Source organism: Ischnura elegans, chromosome 7 (assembly GCF_921293095.1).
Source record: "Ischnura elegans chromosome 7, ioIscEleg1.1, whole genome shotgun sequence".
NCBI lineage: Eukaryota > Metazoa > Arthropoda > Insecta > Odonata > Coenagrionidae > Ischnura > Ischnura elegans.
The window spans coordinates 80,197,508-80,225,193 of NC_060252.1; the positions used below are offsets into that span (position 1 = coordinate 80,197,508).

At 38.0% G+C, this 27,686-nt stretch overlaps 1 protein-coding gene and 1 long non-coding RNA gene across 2 annotated transcripts in view; both read left to right on the forward strand.

The window, feature by feature from the left end:
- LOC124162630 (delta-sarcoglycan-like) overlaps positions 1 to 27,686 on the forward strand; it is a 440,414-nt gene that overhangs the window by 388,175 nt on the left and 24,553 nt on the right. Inside the window, exon 3 of the mRNA XM_046539222.1 lies at positions 5,643 to 5,949. Within this exon, the coding sequence (XP_046395178.1) occupies positions 5,643 to 5,949 (307 nt within the window). The remainder of the gene's footprint in view (positions 1 to 5,642; positions 5,950 to 27,686) is intronic.
- Positions 26,598 to 27,577, forward strand: LOC124162631. The gene is made up of 2 exons (XR_006865636.1): positions 26,598 to 26,713; positions 26,860 to 27,577. It is a non-coding gene; the product is annotated as an uncharacterized LOC124162631 (long non-coding RNA).

Here is a 27,686-nt window from a genome sequence, read left to right on the forward strand (position 1 = left end):
TCCCTCATTTCGCCCTTTAACTTTCCAGCGTGTGCACCACCCTTCACGTTTGCCTTTTTACTACCCCGACTCTAAAATCGCCACTTTTGCGGCGACGAGTCCCGGAAAACCCTGTCCTTTCGCTCCGTTTCCTCCGCCAATGGCCGTGAAAGATGGCAAGAGTGGCTTGCTCCCCCTCCCGCCTCCTCCCCGCCTTCCACGGCCAATAGAATTCCCCCTAATTTCACTCACCCCCTTATCCACCGAATAAAAGTAATAGCCGTGTAAAGGGAAGAGGGTTCTTGCCATTATCTATCGTGCTTAGGGAGAATAATAACCGCTTGGGGAAGCTTGATCATAGTTTCAATAGGTATCTTAAGTCTTGTTTGATCTTCCTCACGATATGGTGGAAGCTATTAATCTTTGTTAACTGAAAAATTGCAATATTTCCATATAATTTATTCCAATAAGACGAGTTTTGTTGCCATAACAACATGTCGGTACCTGCTTATGGGTGCTTTCCATTCATGCGACTCACGCGTCGACTTGTGTCGACTCGCAGTAACTGTTTATAACTCTCCTATTCCTGTGCTTTATCGTTTGTTGACTTGTGTCACAACAGTCAGCGACACACACAGAATGGAACACGAAAACCGCGACGCAAGTCGACTTGTGTCGACGTGTGTCAATGAATGGAAATCACCCAATATTTTTAAAGCTACGAAGCGAGTTGTGCACGAATAAAGTCTGTGGAAATATTGCGGTGCTTCATTTTACTAAAATAAAGATTGTTTTTTCTTTAATTTTGATTCTAAATTTAAAAAATGATTCTTTTACCTGATGACGTGATGGGTGAATCGTCCCTTGAAACGTTAGTGATATGCTTACAACAAATTAACCCGGTGTCCCGGTCCCTTACGTAATATCCGCTGTCAAGAGGGTATCCATAGTTTGAGAATACTTTATTCACACAGCCATTTCATTGGGAATCCCTCTTGAATTAAAGATAATATTTTGAGGACTCATTTCAGAAAGACATACTCTAAGATCAAGCGGGTGCCTCTTGGTTTAAGGAAATGCTGTCATCAATGCATTCAATGCAACCCGTATCCATAGCTCCTAAATTTCCAAAACAGAAAGTTGGTTGACAGTTTTCCAGAAAGCTGAATTGCCGATTACTATATGGTCCTACCAGCAACCACATTCTGTTCCTTAAAAACCTGAGGAAGGATTAGCCTCATGGATTCATTGCAAACACCAGCGCGATTTCGAACAATCCAAATTATTACCTGAGATTAACCTTTTCGCCTTCACCTATTTAAATTCAGCAATCAAGATAGGGGTAAAAAAGTATAGTTATATGCTTAAAAAAGAAGTAGAAGTAATCTTAGTATCCTTAGAACCAGGGCTAAAAAATTGTCCGTACAGCAGAATTAAGTAAGTATTGATATTTCTTTTAAAGGGTGTTGTTTTCACATTCCAGTTGATCTCAATTTCTTTCTCCATCTTTAATGTCTATTGTCTTCATTTCTCACTTTATTCTATGTTTAGCTATTAGTAAATTGCATTTGATTCTACAGAATATATCCTTAGAATGCTCTTAGTGAAATGAAACGCTGAAATATTCCCATAGAAATTATTCGATCACGATACATTTTGTTGCTACAGCAACATTATTTAGTGCCAACACATTGTTATAGCAACAAATAGCGTCGTGTTTGAATGATTTCTGCGTAAATATTGCAATATTTCATTTAACGAAAATGAAGACTGATACTTTTCTATTTTGAATCAAATTTTAAAAAAATCATTATTTCACTCTGATGACAATGGGCGAATCGTCCGGTAAAACGCTGATGGCATGCAACGCATTAACCCGGAGTAATTCCCCAAAATTTTTCACGCTACTAGTAATACTCTTATGTAACCCACGATGCAACATAACCGCAATATATTGTTAGCATATGCCCTTACGCCAGCAACTCTTCCGTGCTCATCCTCGAGGCTAGCAACGGACTTGGGTCTCTATAAATCTGAATTTTGCCGTTATATCGCGGAATTTCAGTACTACTGGTTTCATAAATCCAGGCGTTTTTCGGTTATTGGTTACATCTAGAAAACTAATGCAAATCAGGCTATTTACCAAGAACACCCACCTTTAAAAATAGCATATCCCACCTCACTGAGAAGTTTGAAGGCGATCTCTGGTGGTGACACAAGGGTACCAGATTCCCTTGCCAGATCGAAATGCACGGTGATTGTTCGGTAACATCCAGCTGTCCAACCAACGGTCGGCCGTCTGGTGTTTGTGACGCGTACGCTAGCACATCTGCGAACGGTGTCCCTCCAAAGCCACTGAGGGGGTGGGGGTCACTCCTTGGTATCCCCGCTGGGTGCGGTTCTACGACGATACCCAGCAGTACGCAATTTACGTGTCGCGCATCATGTTTCCGCGTGTAATCTTAATGTTTATCACCGGGGGTGAATGTGCTCCGCGGAGCCGCAAGTAGAGCGAGGCTTCTGCTCGCGAGGTCTACGAGCGCGTTGTAAGTCGACACGCGATGACCGCCATTTCAATGCCCCCATTACACAATCGGCAAAACTCCCGCGCTTCGGCGGCAAACTTCATCAGATTTTCTGATTCATTTCCTTCCTGCAGTGCTGAGAAAGTGCCGCTTCACCTTGATAGAGATCCATTATTAAAAGAACATGAGTAAGTAGGGCAGTAATAGAAAAAATAAATGTAATAAAGAAATTTTAAATAGACAAGCGATAAGCGTTGCTAACGTTCAAGCAAACTACTATGCATATATTTTTTAGAAAATAGTCAAATAGCAAATTATTCTGATAAATTCTTCTCGGTTTCTCAACTAGATTAACTCTATTCTCACTTGAAATTTAAGTAGTAAAATGGGACTTTCGTTGAGTAGCACGCCTTGAAATTGTGAGACAAGCCATCTTCCTAAACGCCGGCCCATACAAATTGTTAATCTGGTTGAGATACCGAGGAGAATTCATCAATATAATTCACCAGGAGAAATTAAAATCATTAAGCAAATTATTCGTTTCACGAAATACTTCGTACGCTCATGAGCGAATGCTATGCATCTTCTGAGGAAAAAATATAGCAACATTTTCTGAATTACGTATAATTTTTACTTGAGAAACGGGATACAAGATACAGATTACCCTTTCTTGCAACCTCAACCGCCTTGCCCATTAAAATAAATGTACAATTGAGCATTAAGGTGCAATACTCATTAAAGGAAAGCAGTGTACCTGGATGCATGCTGCTCCCAACTGAAAATAGAGTTTCCTAAAATTTAGAAATAATTTTTTATATCACCCAAAGGATATTAAAGCCGGCGATTGCTGGAAGTAACGTTTACAAAGAAAAGGTTAAATATTCTTAACCCCTTATCACAATCAAGGTAATTACGACATCACGGAATCAGCTAGTGAAATTACAGTATCATACGAGAAGAGCATTTGATACTGGAATGAACGCATCAAAACCTAAATTAAAGGAAACATCAGCCAAAGTTCGTTTTTACAGCAAAAATAAGCTAAATCTTAACTTATAATAAATAATAACTTATAATGAATACAATGAGTAACAGCCCAACTTCATATCACCGTGAATATCTTGTATCATAAACGCTAAAAATTGACATTTTCAAACCTCTTTCTTTTTTAGCTGTTTCTTCTTTCTTCCTTATTTCTCGCGAAATTTCAGAATTCAAAAAAATATATAAGAAAAATTAAAGGTTTTCAGATACTCCTAGCTTTCATTGGAGTAAGAACTATTTCGTACACTTTTCATTAATTATAATAAGAGCTTATAAACTTCACTATTGCACCATTCCTTCATCATAGACTTCAAAATCGTGATTACCTTTTGAACCATGCAACACACATTCTAACTCGTCCTTATGTTCTAAATTCGGGCCGTGAGGTTCATAACTTATTGTAAACCATAAATTCTCTGAGGCAACAAAACATTTTTACGATTCGACATTAAAATCCATAAACGCTGGGAAAAGCTTGAACAAACATCGATCAAAATAAATGAGGTAAGAAAAGAAACGCGCTTGAAAAAAATAGGAGCGTTTGTATACATACTATGTGTACGAAGTTTATAGGCTCAGATGTTAGCGCAGAAAGCAGGGAAGAGAAAGGCCTGTGTGTTTGGAGGGATACATACATACATGCATCTGCTCAATTTTGTATACGCCTTCTGAGATACGGAAGGGAGCACAGAATGGACTTCGGCTCCATTTGAAATACGCCCCACGCGGATTGGCGTGGTTCCATTTGCGATACAAAACCAACCGAACACCAACAATGCGGACGCCTCCACAAAATGGAGGCAGGAGGCGGTTTGCTAGCGGTGGGTCCTTTTTTTCCCCCAAGTTACTTTTTTTTATTCTTTCCAGAGAAGAAGCCTCAGGAGACTTTAAAGGAGCAGTGGGCGAAGGGAAAGCAGGAGCAGTTAGAGTGCAGCTTCGAGTGAAAGGAAGGGAAAAAAAAGATTACGGGAGCTCCCAAATAGCGGAAGGAAGATTAGGTTGGACGCCAAGGCACTGAGGTTGATTATGTTAAGTTATGCGCGCGATACAGTTACCACTTTCTCTCCGGACGCAAGCCCTTCCCGTAATCCCTTGTGCCTTGCGGAAGCTTAAAGGTGAAGATACCCGAAGTTCCAATTAACTACCTTTACCAGCAGAGAACATAACGTGGAAATTTGAATTCGTGATTGAACACAAAAACATGCATCGAAGCCAAATCACGATCCGTAATTTGACCATGCATCATACAACTTAGGTATTTATGAGTTAATTATTTTAGTATAAAAATGTTCTACCCATTAAGGTAGGTTCACATGAAGTATTTACGCATTATTCTGGCATCCTCCCCTTCCTTTATGTTCTGCTTTCTTCATTTCACAATAAAGCCTACTCCCTTTCATTTTATCTGAAAGTCTTATTCTCTTCCACCCTCTCCCTCGTTTACCTAAATTCCTACCCTCTAACACCGTTTATAACATCCCCTACCAGCTAAGTACTCACTCCATCCATACCTTTTGTCTCATCCGCAACTCATCTAAAAGCTGCCCCACTCCCCTCACCACCCATGGTGAAGGATGAGCATTGCCTCATGTGCCAGTCTATTAGGTTTTCAGCAAAATGGGAAAGGTTGGTGCCTACAAGTTACTGAAAACGGTAGTATAGTAATTCCTCGACACACGAAAAAGATGCGTTCCGAGGTCTTGATCGTAAGTTGAAAATCCTACGCATCGTAAAGTAGTTATCCTGCAAAATGTAACTCTTCATTACAATTTTGGGTTATCTCAACGATGGTGACAAACTGATCTTGCGACTAGGCTGCAGGCAAATAAAATTCGCACAACTTCGGGGACGAATGACCGAAGCGCTGAACAGCTTCACAACGATTTAATTGATACCCCGTTTAGCCTGTGCCCAAAAGGCATGTTCCGCTACGCCACACCGCGTTTCGCCAGCCAACCAAAAAAGGCGCCAAATGCGAAGCATCGTGCGCGCTCTCATTTCACGAATGTTCGTATCTCTGAAAGTTCGCAAGTCGAACGACCGCAAGTGGAGAATTCAGTGTGCATGTATTGAATAGATCCTTATCTTCCACAGGATGGCGCTGGGGGATTCGCTGGCGAGGCACGAGTGGACCCGCGGAGGCCTCACCACGTCGTCTCCGGGGGCGGTCGCGTCTGGGGGCAGTGGTGGGGGCAGCACGGCGGCGGCGGCCCTCGGCGTCCGCGGCGGCTGTGGAGACTGGTCAGACGGCCTCTCCAGCCCAAAGTGCGCCGGCTTCCGCGTGGGCATCTACGGCTGGCGCAAGCGGTGCCTCTACCTACTCGTACTCTCACTCATGGTCATGGTCATCGTCAACCTAGCCCTCACACTCTGGCTGCTCAAGGTCATGGAGTTCTCGTCGGTGAGTGCATTTTCCAGGAATAATTCGTAAGAGATCCCCCAGAATTCTTGTCATTCATCATGTATTTGAGTAAGTTTGAAAAAGTCTCTTCTACTTCTCCCTCGTTAGACCCCATTTACAATACGGTGCCAGTGTTTGGAACCCTTATGAAAAAGCTTTAATAACAGAGTTAGAACGCGTGCAAAGAAGAGCTGCCAGGTACGTGAAACGTCGTCACAATATTCTTGTTAGTGTAACTGACATCTTATATAAACTCGGGTGGGAATCTATGGCAGACCGTAGACATCAGAAAAAAGAACATAAAAGGGTCATTCTCCCAAAAAGCGTATAATTTTTAGAGGCAAAATAAAAAAAAATAATTCTTTTTACATACGAACCAAATAAGCATAATTACAGTTTGCCATTCATACAAGCTAATGACGTAAGTTACGCTGTCACATTGTGGCAGAGATCTTTAATAATATTGACACTGTTTCTTTTATTTTTACTTTTGTGTAGTCTACGGACATGATTTATATGTTCAATGATATTATGTGTTTACTCACAAGAAAATGTTTGTTTTATTTTTATTTATTTATTTATTGAAAAAGTTATGCATTTTTTTTATCTATTTTTTGGGGTAAAAATTTAAATTGGCCGGAAAATGATGGCAGAGATTTTTCTGAAACAATTTAAAAACATTATTTTGCTAAGAAACCGCTGGCATTATTGTTAGTAAAGGCATGAAATGCATGGTTCATCCAATTCATAGAGATACCTATATTTCAACTCAAAATTAGTAGAAAACATTTATATGAATTCATGCAACAGAGAGCAATTATTTGATATATACTTTTGCAGAAAATTGATTAATGCTATCGTATCAAATTTTGATGCTCATTTGCTCATTGAACAACGGATAAGAACTTTTACAAAATTAAGCGATGGTTCGAATTCACTCTGAATGACAAAAATAACAAATTTTACTCTTAATAATATTTTATAGTGTCAATGCTATTTCAAAATAAAATTCAGATGTTTATTTTTAAACACCCGAAAATATGTAATATCAATTGTCACTGCGTACGATATAGCTGCAATAACCCGATGAAGCGAGGGAATTGAAAAATACCAATCAATCAAATGTCAACGTCATCAAGGCTTTATATTTCAATGCGTGACGGGCATATTTTGCCAGCGACAGCGTCATAAAATATGGCCATCTGCTTCATCGCGTGATGCAACAATAAATAAAAAAACTCGATGTTAAATGGGAAAAATTCCAGTTTCCTTCTCACTAAGGGCTGTTATCCTCTCAGAATTAGAGGTTCTTATACCTACTAATCGTACGGGATATCGATCTCATTTCTAGCAAATTATGACGCCTAACAGCTTCCGAGGCACTAAAATTCGCAATTTCCCGAGTCAACTGCCAATTAAAATAAAAAGGAAAGAAGCCTTAAAATGGCTTGGTCGTCGAAAGGAGATCATGGCCACGCAACAAACCCTACCCTTCGGACCACGATCTTCTTTTTTTTTATTTTTGACATTCATTCCCGAGGCGTAACCTTCTCCAAAAAAAAACTCGGTCTCTCCCTCTCTCATTTGACCGAGGTAACACTTTCCAATCCTTCCAAAAAGCCACCCTTTTCTTTTTCCATAAACTCGGCCGCCGTAATAGCCGCCCTCAAACTACTCACCTTTCCGCACCCCCCCAAGCCACCCCCACGGAGTCGTCCACTTCCCCTTCCTTCCTTTGGCCTCCTCCCACTCCAAAAAAAGCCACAATTTTCCCCCCTCCTCACCCTTCCAACTCCTCCTCCGGAATGACGCTCCAAGAAAAAGGGTTTCTCCCTGACCTTCATGTCCCTACACACCGTGACCGCACGCCCCTTCCTCCCGAAAAGCCCTTGTGGGAGCGTCAAATTTTATGCCTGCCCAACGTTTAACTCCTTCCAAATCTCTCAGATAGGTTACAGCTCCGAAATCGGCGAATGTGTCCCATTAATGGAAATGCAGATATCGATTAAAATCAATTGAACTGGGTTTTTTTCCTCGAGGAACTTTTCAATCATGATGATTGGGAGAAAAACTTGATTGTGCGAAAAAAATCACAGATAAAAATCCCTGACTGGGATTCGAACCTGGATCTGAGCTTCATTTTTCTCCAAAAGAGAACTGATAGCTTAGTTATTTTGGTAGCTTAACTGGCTAAAGCACTCAATCGGAAAATAGGTTATCCGGTTTCGAATCCCGGTTAAGGTGTACGATTTTTTTTCTGAGTATTTACACACAATTTGTGCATTTTGGGTGACCATGGCTAGTACCGGTATACTTAAAAATTACTTCTATATTAATTTTCATACTTTCATGAAAAATTTTACGACGATTATCTCAGCCGAATCTACCTTGAGAATTATATAATATCTTGAGAATCACGGTAGCCTTTTGAAATCTGGCTGAATAGTGCACAAAATGGATGAAGATTTTTTATTTCATAGTCATGCAAAATAAAGTTTGGAAAAGGTTGATGACACAGAGAAAGAAGAATTTTAGCTGATCCACACATTTACTGAATGCCTTTATTGAAAAAAACTGTAATGTTTGCGAGAGTGCCCTTAGGCACTCTTATTCCGGTTTTCATCAGGTCAATGGAAATAGGTTTACAACCATTCTAGTATTTAAATATGAGATTATGACGAGGCACACTATTCCTGAGTAAATTAATCACAAGGATACACGAAATCAATTCATACCACACTGTGACAGCGAGTTAACGAGAAAATTAGTTATCCATTCTCTAAGCTTTCTCGAGATATCGTTTCGTAACTCGTATTGTTTTCACAGCCAGATGGACAGAAAAATCGTATGAATCGAAGGAAACCCGGTGATAAACCGATACCTCCGCTGCACAAACACTCAACAATCGCCCACCAAATCAAATCCGCTCATCTGGGAGCTCAGCAATACGAATACGCTCAGCCGGAGTATAAACACTCACCTCCAATTCCCTAAGCTTCGGAGGTCAGCGTTTGTGCTCCGGCTATAATCAGCTGAGCGCATTCATATTGCTATCTTCTAGATGAGCGGATTTGATTCGGTGGGCGATTGTTGAGCGTTTGCGTAGTGGAGGTATGGAAACTTTCATGGCACTAAATGTGGAATCAAACTCTGATTTATTCCGATTGATTCCATTCTTTTGCTGAAAAAAATGTGAATCGATTTGACATATGTAGAAAATCAAATAAACTTCACGTACTTTTTTATATTATTTACTCAAAGCCAAAATAATTCCATCAAGGAAAGCGCACTCAAAACTAAGCTATGTTTCATTGTGGCTATTTTTACGCGTTTTCATGAGTTATTCCTTATATAGGATGGCTTAAAAACAAAAAAATAGATTCAGCAAAGAATTAATTTAGCAAATACATAGTACAATAAAGATAAATAGCCAATCTGTCTCTCCCAATTCGGCTCCTCATTCCTATTTTTACTCCAGAGCAGAGGTGAAAAATTTACTGGACTCAAATGACGTTTGGATGAGGTTAAGCCTATTCCAACGATTGCATGGTGACGCCAAATCACACAGCTGTAAATAAATAATGTCTCAACAAACACTCATCTCCAAATGCACCTTGCCTATGGCATTTTTCCTTAATTGGATTGCTTTGGGAGAGGAAGAGACCATGAAGATGATTGCACTGAATACCACATGAGTTTTTGTGTTCCTATGCAATAGATCAGTGATTGCAATGCATAATAGAAAATCAGCTATGACGAAAGAATGAACTAAAATTTAACTTTTATAAAGCCTCTCAATACAAAATGAAGATGATGGAGCGTGCGGTTTCCAAAACATATGTGTGTTGGCTAGTATACTGCATTAAATGTCAAAGGAAACACATATTAGAAAGATAAGGTACTTTAGTTAGAAAAACGCGACAGTCTCTACCGTATTATTCCAACACCTAGCGGTACCGTTTAGCACCAGTGGTTAGAATACTCTTGAAGTGAAATTTCATTGGTTTTGTCGACTTTTCCTCCAGCGCTGCAGTGAATATCAACAATGACCAGATAAAGCGGCATTTGCATCAATATAAAATGAAGTTTGATTTTTTTAAGGCCTAATTAACGTGTTTATAGAAATTCAAAAATGAATGTTAAAATAATTCATGGGTGTAAAAAATTCCGTCAAGGTGCGGTCAAAGTAAGAACTTATAACTCTTAAATATCAGTCAAAAATATCTTCCATTCACATCCAGATACCGTCATTTTGTTAATTGAGGTTTTAAAGTGATTTAAACACTATGTTAAAACTAATATCTGACTAGAAGCCGATTAAGACGTGCTATATGTAGTAATGAGTACGCTTTACAGTTTAATTTTGAAAATACATGTATAAATGAAATGCAATATGTTAATTTCAGGTTTTAAAGGTCTACATTAAAAAAGCCTTACTTTCCCATAATTGTCATTAACATACCGTCAAAGAAGATTATATGAGTTGGTTTTAAGGTAAGGAAGCATAATTATGGGCAGAATCAGCACAATCAAATACTTTTTCTTTTTCATGATCGGCATAAATTTTGAAAAAAAAACTCTTCATTAAATGCATTTATCTATTAGTGGAGGGGCAAGAGAAAGCAATAGTCCATGTCAGTGAAAAATAAAGGCGAAGAGGAGTCAATTTGACAACAGTAACAATTTTTGCAAAATAATCCTTTTTTAAATTTTATCGGATACTTGAGGTATTTTGATTTTTGAGAATTAGCGACTTAAGGAATTTCCCGGAGAAATGTTTTTAAGATAAATTCATGCGATTGAGAAAGAGTACCATGGCAAGAGTATTCGGAAATAGGAAAGAATATCTTGGCATCAAATTAGTTTAATAGTTTGAAATAGCATTAGAGTCAGAAGTTCCCGGGGGTAGTCCATCGATCAGGGTGTCCATTTGGGCTTAAATGGACAAAATATGCTCCATGTATGCCCTGACCAAACGGAATATCCGAGAAGTAATTTTGAAGCATATACGCCACGCAAATGCCAATTCTGAATCGCGTTAGTATTCCCTCAGCGAGCGACATTCGTGATTAGTTAGCGATTTTTTATACATGAGAATCATAAAATTCAGTTTAAACACTTTCCAGCATGTGTGACAGATCAATGTCAACTTTTGTGTGCTATTCTATCATCATAATTCTAAATTCCACCAAATTAAACCTGAACCGATTGTTTGTGCTCTTCGATACCACTGAACTGAGCATATATTTTATGCATAATTTAAATCAGCGTATCACCGCGAAAAATATCTCATCATCTCTATCAAATATCTTTCAAGAGAGCAGAGCTGATAGTTTTTCAGGAGTTACTGATTTCTGAAACCGTCTAATAGCTGATGTTTACGGAACATTCCATTAATTTATCCCAGAGTAAAATACTGTAAGGGGTCATATTTGCGTATATAACTTCTGCGGAAGCTCGTAGATAAGCATTTAAGTATTTCTTTCTGTTAATTTAAACATATTACATTTTTTAATGAATATATTCGATCGGTGGCTAGCATTGGTATTGGAATCGAAAGTGAGACTAAACCGAAGAGGAAGCAAGAGCCAACTCGATGAATCACATGATGCAAGAAATTATGTTTAACGACCCGAGGATGCACGACAGAGACTGGAAGCCTGAGGCGATGAGCACTAATAACGATGATTTTTTTTTACTTTCGTATCTACATTAGTTGCTTGTTGAGAGCCACCAACAATGACGATAGTAAAAGTGTAAGCGGAATTTTATAACGAAATAAAATCTCTCGAATTCAAATCTCTCATTTAAACACCTGCAGAGTTCATAACATGTTTTTATTCGTTATTACCTTGATCGATAGGCACTTAAATTATGATTTCGATAGATACATACATGAATCTTTCAATCTGAGTGCTCTAAAAAGTTATCTGCCCATACATTAGTTGCATTTTAAATAAGTTTTCCATGCATTTTCTGTGGCTATTAAATAGAGTGCTTCGATCAATGATTAAAGTTTACTGTGTGATTAATATTTTATACGAATCCGTTGGATTACAAGTAGCAATAGATCATCAGTTATCCAACATCTCCAAATAATGAAACAGGCCTATGTACCTAGTAACTCAACCTAACTTTAAGTTCAACGTAGATTTTGGAATTCGAAAGTAAAACGGAATATGATTTTAGCACTCAGCGTTCACAATGCATTGCAATTATACGCATAGTGAATTCTTAAAAACGAAATTAGAGTTTAGGGTGTACATTAGTGAAATATTTTATAACAACAGTAATCAAATTTTGGGAACCTAACAAGAACGAAATTAATAACATATGGGAAAAAGAAAAATATTTTCTACAAACTATTAAATTAAGTGATATATTCTTAGTTCATACCTATTCGCCTATTTATGGAAAAATAAAAGTATAATTAAACTGCTCTCGGGTTTGGGCGCGCAAGTAAGAAAATCTGAGGCAGCTGATGCATCAGCATCTAAGCCTTGACCGGGATACGAACCTAGACCTAGATTTCCGGTCGAGTGCCTTAGCCAGTTAAGCTAATGATGCGTCGTTCACCGCTTTGGAAATTTATACACTATAACGGACAAGTTTTTTTCTCTCTGGATTTTTCGCACAATTTGTGCATTGCGGGTGACTCCCTAAAGTTATCACCGTGGCTAGGACCCGTATACTTTAATTAGCATCAGTAGTTTTGAGAATAATGAGACGGAACCCGTAGCGTCGGATACCTTAAATTTTCTTACCCGTGCGCATACCCAAGAGAAGTTTAATCATTCTATTAGCCGGGAAAGTGTTAAATCATAAATAAAAGAATACATCTGCATCTACATAATACCCTGCGATCCACCTCTAGGATGTTTGGCAGGAGGTAATCAATCACCAGCATCCAGCATACAATTTGATTCCCATATGCACACCATACGGTCCAAAAAACGTTAAGCATACTAACAAATTATACTACCACATTTTGTTAGAAATAATAATAAAATTCAGAAACATGCATTAAGGTATACATAAGTTAGTAGGCTACACTACAAGTCATTGAATCTATTTGTGAGTTCTAACGCTGCCGTTATAATATCTTATTGATCGCAGGTTGTAAGGACCGTTGTTATAAGGTATACGCAATCAGTAACTTTAAATATCTTTGCCGTATCTTCTATACCTCCTATACACCTCTATCTGCACCTCGCCTATACAATCATATCGGTGTTAATCCTCCTTGATAAGAAGCCATTTATGCTGATTTTTGCCATCCAACCCGATATAAAAATATCAACAACTTTTGTAGAAGAAAGCAAAGTCATTCAGACCAATCTGCATCGTTGCTCTGAGTGACTTACTCAACACGCCGAAAAATAAAGACGTCGGAAAAAAAATCTTCACCCATTTCATTATGAACGACAAAACATCATGCCGTTCGTATTTCGACCTCTGTGTCTCCTATCCTCATGTATAGTAAAGCTTGCATACAACGAATTTTAGAAGACCATTGATCTATTATGTTATTAACGGGATTTTGTTACATCCACAATAAATGGTTTTGCCCAATGCATAATACAATATACGCTAATATACCGCAAATCGTCTTTATTTAAGCAACATCCGTAGCAATTAAGCGTCTTCCTACCCTCTTCCTTAAACGGCTGTAAATTAAAGGATTTTAAGATCAACAGTAGAACTAAGTGGTGATGGCCACACGAGAATAACTAATGATATGGTAAGGAGCGAAGATTTCCCTAATTTCTATATACAAGAGGAAATAATTCCCCAAGGGACCGAAGAATAGTTGGTCCGAAGTCGTTAAATGCAGGAAAATTATAGGGCAGAGGGACCGGGAACTCACATTGTTATAGGCGGGATTTTTTTTCATTCGTGATCATTATTTACTGAGTTTTACTGTACCTTATAAATGGACTGAGCAGGATTCAATATTTCACTATGTTATTTTCTAGTCAAACTAGCCCCTCGGACTGGATTTCACGCTAATTCGTTCCATTGAATGGGACCTGTGAAAGCTGACAGACAAGCGGCCATCCTAGCGTGAAAGGGTTTTAGCGCATCCTAAAATAGTCGAAGCGGCGATGTCCGCTTACGCAAAGAAAACCTGCTGGGGGTAGAGTCGAAGACTTGAGCTTATGAAGAAAGATGGACGTGGGGCTGGCTTAAGTGAAAATTTGAGTCTCGGGAGGGCTGTGAAAGGTTAGCGGAACGCTGAGATGGAAACAGGATGCGCCATACCTATTTTGCTAGCGTACCAACAAGGATTTAGGGAAGATATAGCGGAGAGGAGGTCTACAAGCCGAGTCATGGCAGGTAGATAATAGCAGGACACGTTGGAGCCGTGACGCATGACGGATGATGGCAAAACTTGGAGATGGAAGTGGGAGAAAATGGTCCTTTTAAATAACAGCTTGGAACTGAAAATATAGTGAGGTTATTTTTGTAAAAATCGGGGAGCTTAGAGCTCGGGAGAGAGATTTCGAAATGAAACTTAATGGGAAAACGTCGAGAAGACCAAATCGTAGCAAATGTTGAAAGCGGAGACGCTGGGATACATATTTCATGACAGTGTAGCAGGCAATTTTCTTCGCTTTGCCTTCAGAACCATACGAGATTCTTAAAAATTCAGTAAGTAAGAGATATTTTTAGGATGAATATCGCTACTAGGGCTAATGGTGCTAAGTCTTGGCTGCCTTTAGCGATGATTTATTCTTTTCGAAAACATTGATTGAGAACGCCTCATTCTTCTATTCCAAAATATTATACTGTTGGCATGGCAACTTTAAATACAAATCTTCAAAAATAAATAAATAAATATTAACGGCTATTTCGAACCGCTATCATTAAATGCTCTACCTATCCTCGAAAATACCTATAATAGAAAACGAGGTTTACAGAAATGCTTCTTTTAGCAGTAGAGAAAGAATCATTGCAGAACATAGTTCGAGTGTGTGAATGTGACATTTCCGAATGAAAACTCCCTCCTGAATTTTTGTAACGAAGAAATTAGGAGTTCTCGAGTTTTACTGCACCGTAGTAATGGACTGAGCAGGATTCAATATTTCACAATTTTATTTTTTAGTCTCTCGGACTAGATTTCACGCAAATTTGTTCCATTGATTAAATCAAAGACTGTTCATGATTGACCGAATATCTATTTTTCATTCTTAAAGTGACCCGACTATAATTATTCCATATACGACCACACCAATCATTGGCGCAGGTAGATTTTTCGTTCGGGGGGGTCCAAAATCAGGGGGGGAAATTTTTGAAAAACAGTGTGCTAAGTAAAGGGTTTTAAACTAATTTTAACACTTTTCCTAATCGAAAAAACTTCATTTGTTAAAGAAATACTTTGTAAATTCATGATTGTTCAATATTTTGTTTTATTTTATGAAGGAGAATAATTGTTTTTATGTTTGGGGGGGTCCAAACCCCGGTCCCCCTGGCTGCGCCACTGACGCCAATGAGGAAAAGCAAGAGTGGCAGTTTTTGCCGTGCACCTTGTAGCAATGCTGACGCACCTGCAACGCTCGGGACAAAGCCAAAATCTGAATTTTAATAAATTAATAAAGCCTTTAAAAACGCGTCATTGGCACGCCACACTTCTTTGCGCACTAGACTGGACATCTAGGTCAACAGTACTGCCACGAGTAAAGGTCATGAAGTTTTAGAAGAAGTTTTACCCTTGAAGGCATTGTTGCACCAACTTCGAAATCATGCTAGATTTACATACTAGACATTTTGAGTTATATACCAGAATTCCTGTAGATAGGTTCACCAATGAATCACTCTGTTGCTCCAATTCCTTGGAGGACTTGGGAGAAAAAAATGATAAAAGAATAGAGATCTGATGAAATCTTAATGCGACTTATATTTGCGAGAACGGATATTTCGGTGTTCGATGATATTCTTCATTTTTTGTTACTACCGCGTTGGTTGCTGTGGTCATAGATTAATTGCCGGTTGCCATGGTAATAAAAACAATTTCTGAGAAGAACTTTGTTTCCATAATCATAATTACTTAATAAGTAGCTCGCAGATCCGTTAGATTAACACGGCCTCTATATCTACGTGCATTTTCATGGAGACAAGGCCTTCGATGAGACAGATAAACGTTAAAGTCTATGAAATTAGCATGAATTACAATGTGTATCTTGATTGGTTTGTAATCCAACACAGCAACCGACGAGGTATCCGCGACGCGAACCAAACACAGAAACTGAAAACGAAGAATTCGACTTATATTTATAGCAAATAAAAATGCCGAGCTCTCGATTGTAGAACGCTACAATAAAACTCGAAGACGGGGTAACGAACCGCACCCAGCCAATTTAATGTTGAAAGAAGCAACTGATACATATAAACAACTCACCCCATTGCCAACATTGTATCACTCCATGAAATGAATAGCCTACGAAACCCCTCTTTCCCTCTCCCTCCGTATTTTTCCATTTTTCCGACTGAATAGCGAATTACCCGCCGCTACCCCACTTTAATCACCACGGCTGTATTTTTAATAAGCCCCACCATACAGCTCCCTCTCTTTCTCTACCTCCACTGCCACTACATTCATACTTTTTAACAAAGCCATTGTCCAGCAAAAAAATAAACCAACTGCATCTTCCTTCCTGTCCGTCCGGCAGTCCCGTCTCCTTCCACCGTCTCGCAGAGAGGGGAAAGGGGTGGTACTCCGCCTACTTCCCACCCACCACCCCGTCGCTTCCTCTCTCTTTTCCACGGGCGAGATAGTAGTTAATTAGGCCTGAAGGTCTGTCCGAGAAGGGAAGCCTTCCTCCATTCCTAACAACGCTAGAACCACCTCCTTGCCCCTCCCTCTCCAACAATCCTTAAAGCCACCCAGCTCATGCTCTCAAACTGAAACAGTTCTTCGCGTATCAACATGTCGCAAGCTTGTCTGCATATCTTGTATTCAATAAACTCCATCTCTATTCTATACTATCACATGACATAGGATTGAGATGTAATTTTTTCTTACTTATTATTATCATGTTACTGTTTCACTTTAAATTGACAGAAATTGCTGCGCTTGAACAAATTAAGTAAATAAGTATACCAATGATTTTGCAAAACATGGGGTACTTTTTTGCTGACCTCATTATCAGGCATATTTTTTAATACACCAATAAAATTGTGTACACGAGAGATATTGAAAACAAAAGCAGTATTGTGAGAAAAAAGGTGTTTTTTTAAGGACATAAATGCATTAAATAATTATAACCATAAGTCTGGTAGGTATTTAAGTAAATCGGTTTTCTATGGGAACAATCACGCGAAATGACAGAAAGAAGACAATCTAGAATAATAGAGGATTTGGAAGTACTTAATATGGACGCGAAGAAAGAAGTACTTTCTTTACATCATAACGAAAAAAATATTAAAGAACGATTACAACTACATTTGGCGAGATATGGTGGAACAGTATGTGGCCGCCATTCCTAACAACGCCGGAGCTACCGTCTTGCGCCTCCCTCTCCAACAAATCCTTAAAGCCATTCAGCTCATGCTCACATACTGGACGAATTCTTCGCGCATCAGCATATCGCTAGCTTGTTTGCATAGCTTGAAATTTCTGAGTTGCATCTCAATTCTATGTCATCATATGGTGTACAAATATAACTGGTTTTACAGTACGCAGGAAACTTTCTGGCTGACATACGTAACGGGCATATTTTAAATGCATTCTTTAAATGACGTATACATGTAACATTGAAAGGAAATTCAAAATCGTGAAAACAAAAAAGAAGTTTTATGTGGGCATAAATGCAATGAATATCAATAAAGTTGCTATTTAAATCTATCATACTGAAAGAGTTGTTCGCGTATCAACATGTTCTGAGCCTGTAATACATTAATTCCATCTTAATTCGATGTCATCACATGATATAAAAACATAATTTAGTCGACGACACAGAGGAGATTTCTAACTGACAAAAGAATCAGGTGTATTTTTTCATACATTACTGAAACGGCGCAAACGAAATTGTTAAAGGAAATGCAGTGCCATGAGAACAACAAAGGAGTTTTTAATAGGGCATAAATTCGATGAATAATAAAAATATGCTCCGTAAGTAATTCCATTTTCTATATGAATAAATCCTCCAAACGACAGCAGTAAGAGTTGATTAGGAATAGCAAATGAATCGCAAGCACTTCAGATGGAAATGCAGAAAGGAATAGATTTATCGCATCATAACGTAAAATCATAAGGGAACAAATTCAACTGAATTTGGCGAGATATATTGGAACAGCATGCCGAATGGAATAAAATAGAACTCTTTGATATTATATAGTCTACAATTTATTATTATCTTAGCAACACGTAATCCAATAGGGTAGTTTCCTTCATCAAAGAAAACGAAAGGCATTGATTGCGATTCGTTATCCGCCATTACTGTATTCATAATATACAAATTATTTCGTTTTAGAAATACCGGTTTGGACGAATGGCAATGGTCCATTTTTATCCTAATTTGAAAAGGGCCAGATCGGCGCCCATGCGATGCCACTCCACGTGACGTCACAGGGACCTAGTTTCTATACGAGTATATAGGAGTTTTACATCGTCTGAGGTTACCAATGCATGCATGAGGCACAGAGCTCAGGGAAACATATCTTTATAATCACCTAATAAAACTGGCTAAGGTCGGAAAGTTTTCCTCATTTGATAAGGTATTAATAATCCTTATTTAAGCCAAGCGCTACCAGCCAGCAGGGTACTCAGCTACCCGCTAGCAGCCTGCGTCGTATCAGCGCTAAGCCTCGCCTCAAGGTCACCTCACAGGGCGGCAGCGGGAACCAGAAATACGTCACACGGAGAGATTTCCCGGCATTCATACTTACGCGTCGCGTTTTCGTGCGCTTGAAAATTTTCACTTTTCATTTAATCGCGAAAAATAGTTGTCGTTGTTTAAAAATCTAAAAGCGTGAAATACGTATTCCAGGAGTAATAATCTTTCGATTTAGGCAATAAAAAAATAATAGGAAACCACCGTATTGCTGAGATTGCATTCATTAACAAAAGCTTTGAAGCACGTGTAGTCAAGACGCAATTTTGAATTCAATTTTGGACGGTACAAAATCAAAGTTTTTCCTTAATCTATTCAATGTTAATAAAATAAAAACGGATCGAAACATGAGGACTGAAAGAGGAAATATAGCCATAAGGATTTGGAATGATAATTGCTTCAAAAAATAGTGTATGCCAGTGTGCGGCTGACTACATCCCTCAGGCTCTGGATCGAGTGTAATAGAAATTGATATCGATCGAAATGCTTTGATGTTAAAAAAAATGAGAGAATTATTTGCACGACGGCAGAATTGAAATTTTGAGCACACAAAGCCACGCATTAAAATAATATCCACATTGCTTTTTTTCCACTTCGAGGAAATATTCTTAAACACTAATTTCCAGGTCCGACACAAACGATGAAAAAGAGAAATATTTAGCCGAACGGATAGTTGTAAAAGTTCTTTTCTCTCCTCGAAAAATGAAACTGTTCGTGTCACTACAACGTGAATTTTCTATTTTATTTACGAACATCCGCGCCACAAGTGTGCCCAATGAAATATGGTCCATGGTGACACTTATTGAAAATGTGGCACGATCATGTTGAGTTGAATCTGACCACATTTTTGGTAGTTCAGGTGGTAGCAAAGAGGTTTCTCGATACAGATTTGATATTCGTCGTCAGAAATACGTCAGTAACAACCATTCGAAATCCTGGTGCAAATATAAGCCGTGAGTTTCCTACGACGTGACAAAACACTTTTCCATAGTTGACACACCCTTGCGTGACTAGTTTCCAGGATATCTCTGTTTACTAGGCAGGGTTACGGTAAAAACACAAAGTTTCAATGTTTTTACAGTAAGGTAAATGCTGCTGCAGATGTGCATAACACCATGGTTTAATGTTAATCATACCTACTACTCAAGATAAACATTCTAATTCATGCTAATTTTACAGAATTTAAAGTTTTATCTATTTCGTGTCAGGCCTTACCTCCATGAAAATGCACGATGATAAACAGATCGTGAGAAGTAAAGGGATTTGCGAGCTAATTATAAAGTAGGTGTGCTTTCGAGGACAAAAATTCTCTCAAAAACTCATCAAATGTTAACGACCGGAGAAACAATAATTTCGTTACTAGAGAGCGAGGAACGGAGTTCTTCTGATATTCTCTTCTGACTTTTGCTCACCGTGATGGGAGTGAGCACCTATTGAGTGCCCACGGCGTGATGGAAGCAGGAATGCCTTTCACTATCAAAAACATGGCTATTATCACCTCAAGGGGACAATCGGGAACGTGGGTGCATCATGGGAATTCCTGTTATCGCAACTGTAGTTTGGATCTGCCAAGGGAGGGTAAACCCCGATGGACAATCGCTTGGGGATATTAACACGAGATTCAGTACCCATAGCAACGTTACACAAGTTTGGAAATTTGTCAGCAAAACAATTGAGATTTTTGAACGGATTTTTCAATGGCAGCAAAATAAGTACAGAAAAATCAAACTTTTACGAATATATTTTTTTTAAATAAACAAGAGCACGTACAGTTCTACACAAAATTAATGAAAATAGGATTGGAATTTCAATCATTGGAATGAATAAATTTGCTGAATTTAAAGTACATTCGAAGATTTCCAACTCAATATCTTCAGGAAAATGCCCATGTATAGTAAATTAAAATATATTTTATTTCAGAGACGCATTTTGCTCCTGCAATCCCGAATGTAGACTTTTTTACCATTTAATGTGAATTTTACCTACTACAGCGCTGTAATTAACGTACAAAAAACGTTGCATCATCAAGCGAAAAAAATTCATCTCTGTTCATGTTCCCTTCGTGAATAATGAGAAGAGGAGGAAATTGGAAAACATAAGCTCCAACCCAGCAACATACTCTTGAATTTCATCATAAACAAGAAAACAATACACCTTTCAAATATAGAATACTACGTATCCAGGAGTTTTTTTTTGCTGCTGCTCTCCATAAATACACCCTCTTTAGCGAGTAGCCAACGCGGATAATTTAAGTGCAGAGAGGTTAGAGGTGTTTCTCAGGAAATTTAATTTTATAATTTACAAATAACTAAAACTCACCTCATTAAAATTAAAATATTCAAATAGGTCGTCTTACCTATTTCTGTTAGAACACCACTTACAGGCCACCGTAAAGTGGTTAAAAATCCTTGAAAATAACCTTGAAATATGAGAAAATTCTCATTAATCAGAAACCAAAGAAAGGTATAGGTAAACAGAGCCAAATAGCCAATGTCTGTCAAAAAGCCACGGCGTGAGGGACAATTATGAACTCGCTAACGTAAGAGTTGATGCATAGTAGTATAAATTATGTTCTTCGATGAACACCTCCCTCTCATTAGACGTTACATGCACCTTCTACGTTTAATAATAATGTTTGCTTAATTTAAATCTCTAAATGAGGCAGACATTGCTGTGTAAATGGCATTGGTAATTACATATCAACGAAAACCAAAATGGCAAGGAATTGTTTTTTTTTTGTCATTTCATCCGTTCTTTAAAAAAGCTTTCTCGACTTTTTTATCAAATTGAAACCGTTCAAGTTTTCAACTGTGAATATTTGAACCTTCCACATTAGGAGAATTATCATTTCTTAAATATGTATGCTTTCGAATTCGAGCGAGAGGCGCTCATTCTTCAAGGGGGATTTTTATTTAAAAAAAGAGTAAGAAAGAGTTTACAGTTCGGAAATACTTCCATTTGAGTGGGAAAATTCGTAATTATCGTGTAATTAATATAAAAACCCAATGTAAACGCTCTAAGAATTTCATATGGGAAATTAGATTGCTGGCCATTTATGTGCTGTCTCAGATTTTATCCCCATTTGCTCATTTCCTTATGCCAAACATTCCAAGTGCTGGCAATAAATACGTATCAGAACAAATGGTCCTAACGTTACTCTGAATCATTTCCTTCCCATCATTTTTAGATTTTTTATTGGGAAATACCTCCATTAAAGTAGAAAAATTTGTACTTATCGTGGTGACAAGATTTATGCATTGATAAACGATTGATTTGATTTTGCCGGCATAAGATTCCTAAAAATATTCTCTACCATCAAAAAATCCCATGGTATCTAAACCCACAAATCTTTAAACGTGATATAATTAAATTTTCCGCACAAAATTATTAGTTCAGAAAAAAAGAGAACGGAATTTCATGGTAGATTGCTCACGTTGATGAAACAATATGAGAGGGGGAGGGTTGGAAGAAAAGGGGAAAAAACCAAGGCGTAGAGTTTGCACCCCTTGAAGAGCTTCCGAAAAAACTCTTTTCTCTTCCTCCGAAGACTCTCCAGCTCACCTTTTGCCTTTAATGCTCAAGAGCAGCTTTAAGAAAACAAAAAAAAAATAAAAAAATAAGACGAAGAAACCGCAACGCGATGTGTTACTTTTTTTTCTCTCTTCTCCTCGACCCTTATTTCTTATTTTCTTCCCTCGGCCCACTTCCTCCCCTCCGCTTCCGCTACTTTCCGGGTCGGCTCTTATAAATTTACGGTTGATTTCGTACCTTAACGCGCTTCACGTATCACACTATCTCCGAAGTCGCTCCCACACCAGCCTCTCCCCGCCTAACTCCCCCTCTGTAACCCCTCTATGCTTTCGCTCTGTCCACCCTGTTATTATTTTTTTTTCAACCTCGCTCGCTTCTACCCTTACAAGAACAAACACGTGAACGGAAAAATACACACGAAGCAGCCGCGCGAAACACCACTGGCCTCTTCCTCTTCATTCTCTTTAGCGGCGAACGCTCGGACCTCCGCTAATATTTTTCATCTCTTCTTCCTTCCAATACCTTCATCCTTTTCCTCGAAGCAATTCATTTCGTTAGGCTCACACTTATAACCTAAAGGTGCACGTTTCTTCGGAGTCAGTCTGTACTTCTTTAAACTTTTCAAACACGGAGCTGCTTCCTCAGTTATAGCTAAAGCTTCAATCACGATCATTTTTTCCAGCCACGATCATTTTTACATCCTTTTCCTGGGACAGCTTCAGCGATGGTTCCAGTGACGGCGGACAAAATTGCTGTTTCGCATGGTCATTTTGCAGCGATGGCTCGAAGGATGGAAACGGTATCCCTTTTTTCATCACTCATCACGTCCCTTTTTCCGTCGCCGCCACCGTCCTAAAGCCAGTCAGAACGCTTGGCCCATTTTCGACGATAAACTTAGCTTATAACCTTTTCTTTATCCAGGGCTGCTTCTGAGAGAAATATTATTTCAAGTATTCTCATTTTGAAGTTGTAAAGGTTTTCTACTCAATCAAAATTATTGAGGCATATAAATATTCCACAATAAAACTTTACAGCACAATAGAGTGCGCAGTTTATATCTTTCCTGAATAGAGCTGAAAATTTATTATATTTTTTTGATGTCACTCAGAAGCAACATTGTGTTATAATGGGTTATAAAAAGGGTGGGCCATTTAGCACTTAAAGTACGAGCCCCGTCATTTTGACAAGTAATCTCTACTTAATTAATCGTATTGCCGAGGATTTTTCTTTTCTTAATATTATTTATATTTTCCATTACTTATTATGTTAAATTATAATTTAATCCTTTGTAACACAGACATGAATTGCTACCAATTTAGTGCATTCCTGGTGATGAGACTGCGTTCGCAGACTGGAAGAATAAAAAATATGCCTCTCGGTGACACAGCAATGAATTCAGAAACATGATTCTACAACCCGTATCCATATTTCAAGGGATACAACAAATTCATCAGAGTAACAATAATTGAGACGCCTCGATATAATGCATTATCCAAATCAGAAGAACATTACAAAGAAAGAGGAATTTTAAACGTGAATTATTGACGGAGAACAGGCCTTTAAAACCCAGGTACGAAATTAAGGTTTGCCACCTATGAAACTGAAAGGCAATACTTTAAAAAAGTAAAGATTTAGAAGAAAAAGTAAAGATGCACAATTTTTATGTTCCCATGTAAAGAACAAAAAACTAGCCGTATGAATAATATTTTTTTTAATATGTAGAAAAACGAAAGGGTAGAACTACGTATTTTTCTGAGCATGCGAATACAATGATAGGAAATCTGTGAATGTCATTTACACAAAAACTCCGGAATTTATTGGAAGTGATGTTAATAAACTAATATTAAATATAAGGACAATCAGAAATTGCATAGTGGAGGAAAAAGGTGAAGTGCTTTTCCTGACCCATTCTACTATTTTCCCTAAATTAATATTCTGCCCACGGTACTGATATGCAATATTACCCAATATTGTTCATAATTCAAATCTTTCCTCCTCTACACAATGTTGTCATTGGTTAGTTAATTTTCACCTATTTAATAGCAAAACTCGATGCAAAAAAATGTATCAGTGCAAATGAGCTCAAAGTAGCATATATATTACCAGATTTCTCTAACGTACCTTTAAAAATTCTACTAATTTCAACGCAAACACTCAGAGCTTTATCCCATTAGGTTAGCTGGCGCAAAAAGCTTGCATAATGAAATCAGAATTAACATTTGAAGTAAAATCCATTTTCAATTCAAACATGAGGCTGAATTGGGATCACCTTCCAGCGTTCAATTAAAAAAAGTATATAGGTACCGTAGAAAAACACATTAAAATAGTATAATAGAGCATTTAGTTTATGGTTAAGGCATTCAAAACAGAGGATTTATTCTGATTCTTGCATGAAAGGTTTTTTTTACGGTAAAATGTTGTGGTCAACGGTTTCAAATGCCTTTACAATGGCAATGAGTATTGCTATTGAACATGTTTTTAACTGGACTCATTGTAGACACATGAAAGTAGAGATTAAATTATTCTCAGCCCTTATTTATTATCCAAGTTTGTATTAGGCGAGAAAAATTTGTTTCCATTACGAAAAATTATAGCCTTTCTATGAAAGTTCACATTTTTTGAGAAAATTGAGATAAAATATATTATTCCGACAATAAATCAGATTTTCGATCACATTTTGTGATAAAAAAATTGTTGATTAGGTTATAGGGAGTAGGGGGTGATTCAGAGACATAGTGAAGAATTTAAGCGCCTATTGTAATTTTTTCCTCCCAAAATACTTCGAATATTGTCTTTAGCATACCCTCTTAAGCTGAATATCCCGCTAAATTTACCTCCTGCCCGTGGGAACCAACCCCAAAAATACTTCTACGATCTTTGAGATTCAATAGCATTGGCTGTCTGGTTATTAAGAAGGTATAATTCCTCCTTCCACAAAAACATCAATATAATTGACTATTTATAAACCTTATGCATCTAACCAGCTGTTCTCTAGTTTATCTACTGTTAATCAGAATTACTTTTGGTTTCCCTGAGCCAATTGTGAGAGCCAATTGTGAGAACAGTCAACATTTCTTCTCCTCTACGAGATACCTCGTCCGGGCCATTATTGTGCGTCAATTATATCTGATTACTCTCAACGCTGGCTCTGGGAAATAAAATAATTCTCTTTTAAATATGGAAACCAGCCCTGAAAATGTTAGTACCCTGAAGACTTACATTAGATGCTAGAGCACTTGCAAGAATGCAAGAACGGGAGATGACAACATAGCCCCTGTTCTCATTTTTTTCATGCATTCACGCGTTTGCGCGTCAGATTGAGAAAGTTCTGAATTGCGCAAGTGCAATATGCCCCGTGTAAATCATCCTGTAAGTTCTCTCACAGGTGGTTCCGGAAAAATTGATCTATTTTTCGATCTCGCCTTAGGATTCCAGGCACTTCGGCTTTCTCAGCCGATTCAATGCCATGAACATAGCGTAAAAAAATTCTTCTCTCTCATAAAAAAGTCTTTACAAGCACTGACGTCATATGAGCAGTGTGAGTTGCTCACAAACCAGTTCTGCCATTTACATTGCGCGATTTGCTGCGCCTCCCATGCCGTGAAGTGATTTTTTTTAATGGGGACAATTTGTGAGAGGGGAGATGTTTATGAAAAAGAGAAGAGGAGACTTCAGAAGGTTTTTGGCGGACCAAAGAAGAGGATATACGCCGGAAAGTATTTTTGCATTACGTGCGTATTACATCAAAGAAATTACAAGGAGATAGCTATTATAATTCTGCGTACCACAGCCACATATATATTTGGAAATTCTACATCACAGTGCCAAAACCAGCGTGAATACGGATTTTAACTTATATAGGAGTTAGATAAAGCAAATTTATCAGATAATTTTCATTTTTTTCATTAATCAATAATATTAGCTGAGCCACTTGCAACAATGGAGAACTTGCAAGGATTTTGTACAGGAAATTTAACTCATGCATCGTATAGAAAATCAAAAATCTTTAATATGTATACTTCTCTTTAACCTGAGTGACGCATATTAACTGAACAATCGCGCCCTGAAAATAATGATATCGTTTTACGGCATTAATGACGCGTGACGTCATATATGCCGTTCCGTGGCATGGTAACCAGGCATAACAAAGTGTTTATCAGTTCGAGACGCTGGAAAGTGGATTAACCTTGAGATATACATCTCCTGCGCTGTAGTACAAGTTTAAAGAAGTACGCTATCTGTTTTTATTTTACAATTAAGAGAATTATCGGCATGGAAGCTGGATATATTCGTGAGGGGTCCGGAAATCTGCCCGAACTCGATTCTCCCATAATGATGGAGTACTTAATGAGCTGTGACAAGTAAACATCAGCTGAAATACGAATTGTAAAGGCTTTGCGGTAAGTATTTTATATTATTTACAAGATAAATGAATATATAAATTGTTTTCATGTGAATTCTGTTGCAGTAGGTCGTCATTATTAGCAAAGTTTTGATAATACATGTGACCTTTTCGCAATGTTTACATTATGAATCTCTATTTCAGATCTATGAGAAAAGTATACATTGAGAGGGCGATTTGACGTGTGCCATTACAAAGATCTAATAATTTATGCCGGGTGAAGTGTTTTTCTGGAAAGTAAAGTTACGGCCAAAAATTATAATGCCACCATAGTGTTCGACGAAGCGCCGAAGACGATTTTGAGCCTTGCCTGTCACGATTGCACAGCGTCGTCGGGTAATTATTATGCTTCGGCGTAATAGTTCATCAGAACTAATTATTAACTAATTCATGCATATCTTTATTAGTAGCTGAGACCACAGTTAATGGCTTTATAAGTACCTTTATGTTATGATGCTTATTTGTAATGGTTTCAAGTAACTCTTAAATTTATTGTTATTTCATCAAAGTTTAGACGTATACCGACGTTTTTTATAGACGAAATATGCTAGTAGAATCGATGGTAATATGTAAAATAATAATTTGTAAAAAATAAAATGTAAATTATTTTTATGGAAGATGACTAATGATGCAAAGTTTACCACTTCATATTTAAGGGGGATGCAAGCATGCCTTCCTTGGTTTTCCTAGTGTGGCTCCACAACAAAAGCTTAGAGCCTTCCCCAACTGAAGTTGAGTGCTATTGGCGCAAACCACCTTTGTCTGGTGTGAGAAACCAACTCCTTATGGCCACTGATCTAGGAAATTTGAAGCCTGTGGACCCAATTCTTGGAATTGGTGATTTCAAGGACCGGGTATAGATGGACTGCAGGGAAAATGACGATCAATGTGTTCTGTTGGCTTACAACTCTCCCTCTCACTCCCTTGAGCAGTTGGGCTTATTTTATTTAAAACTCAAAATTTGACCCATA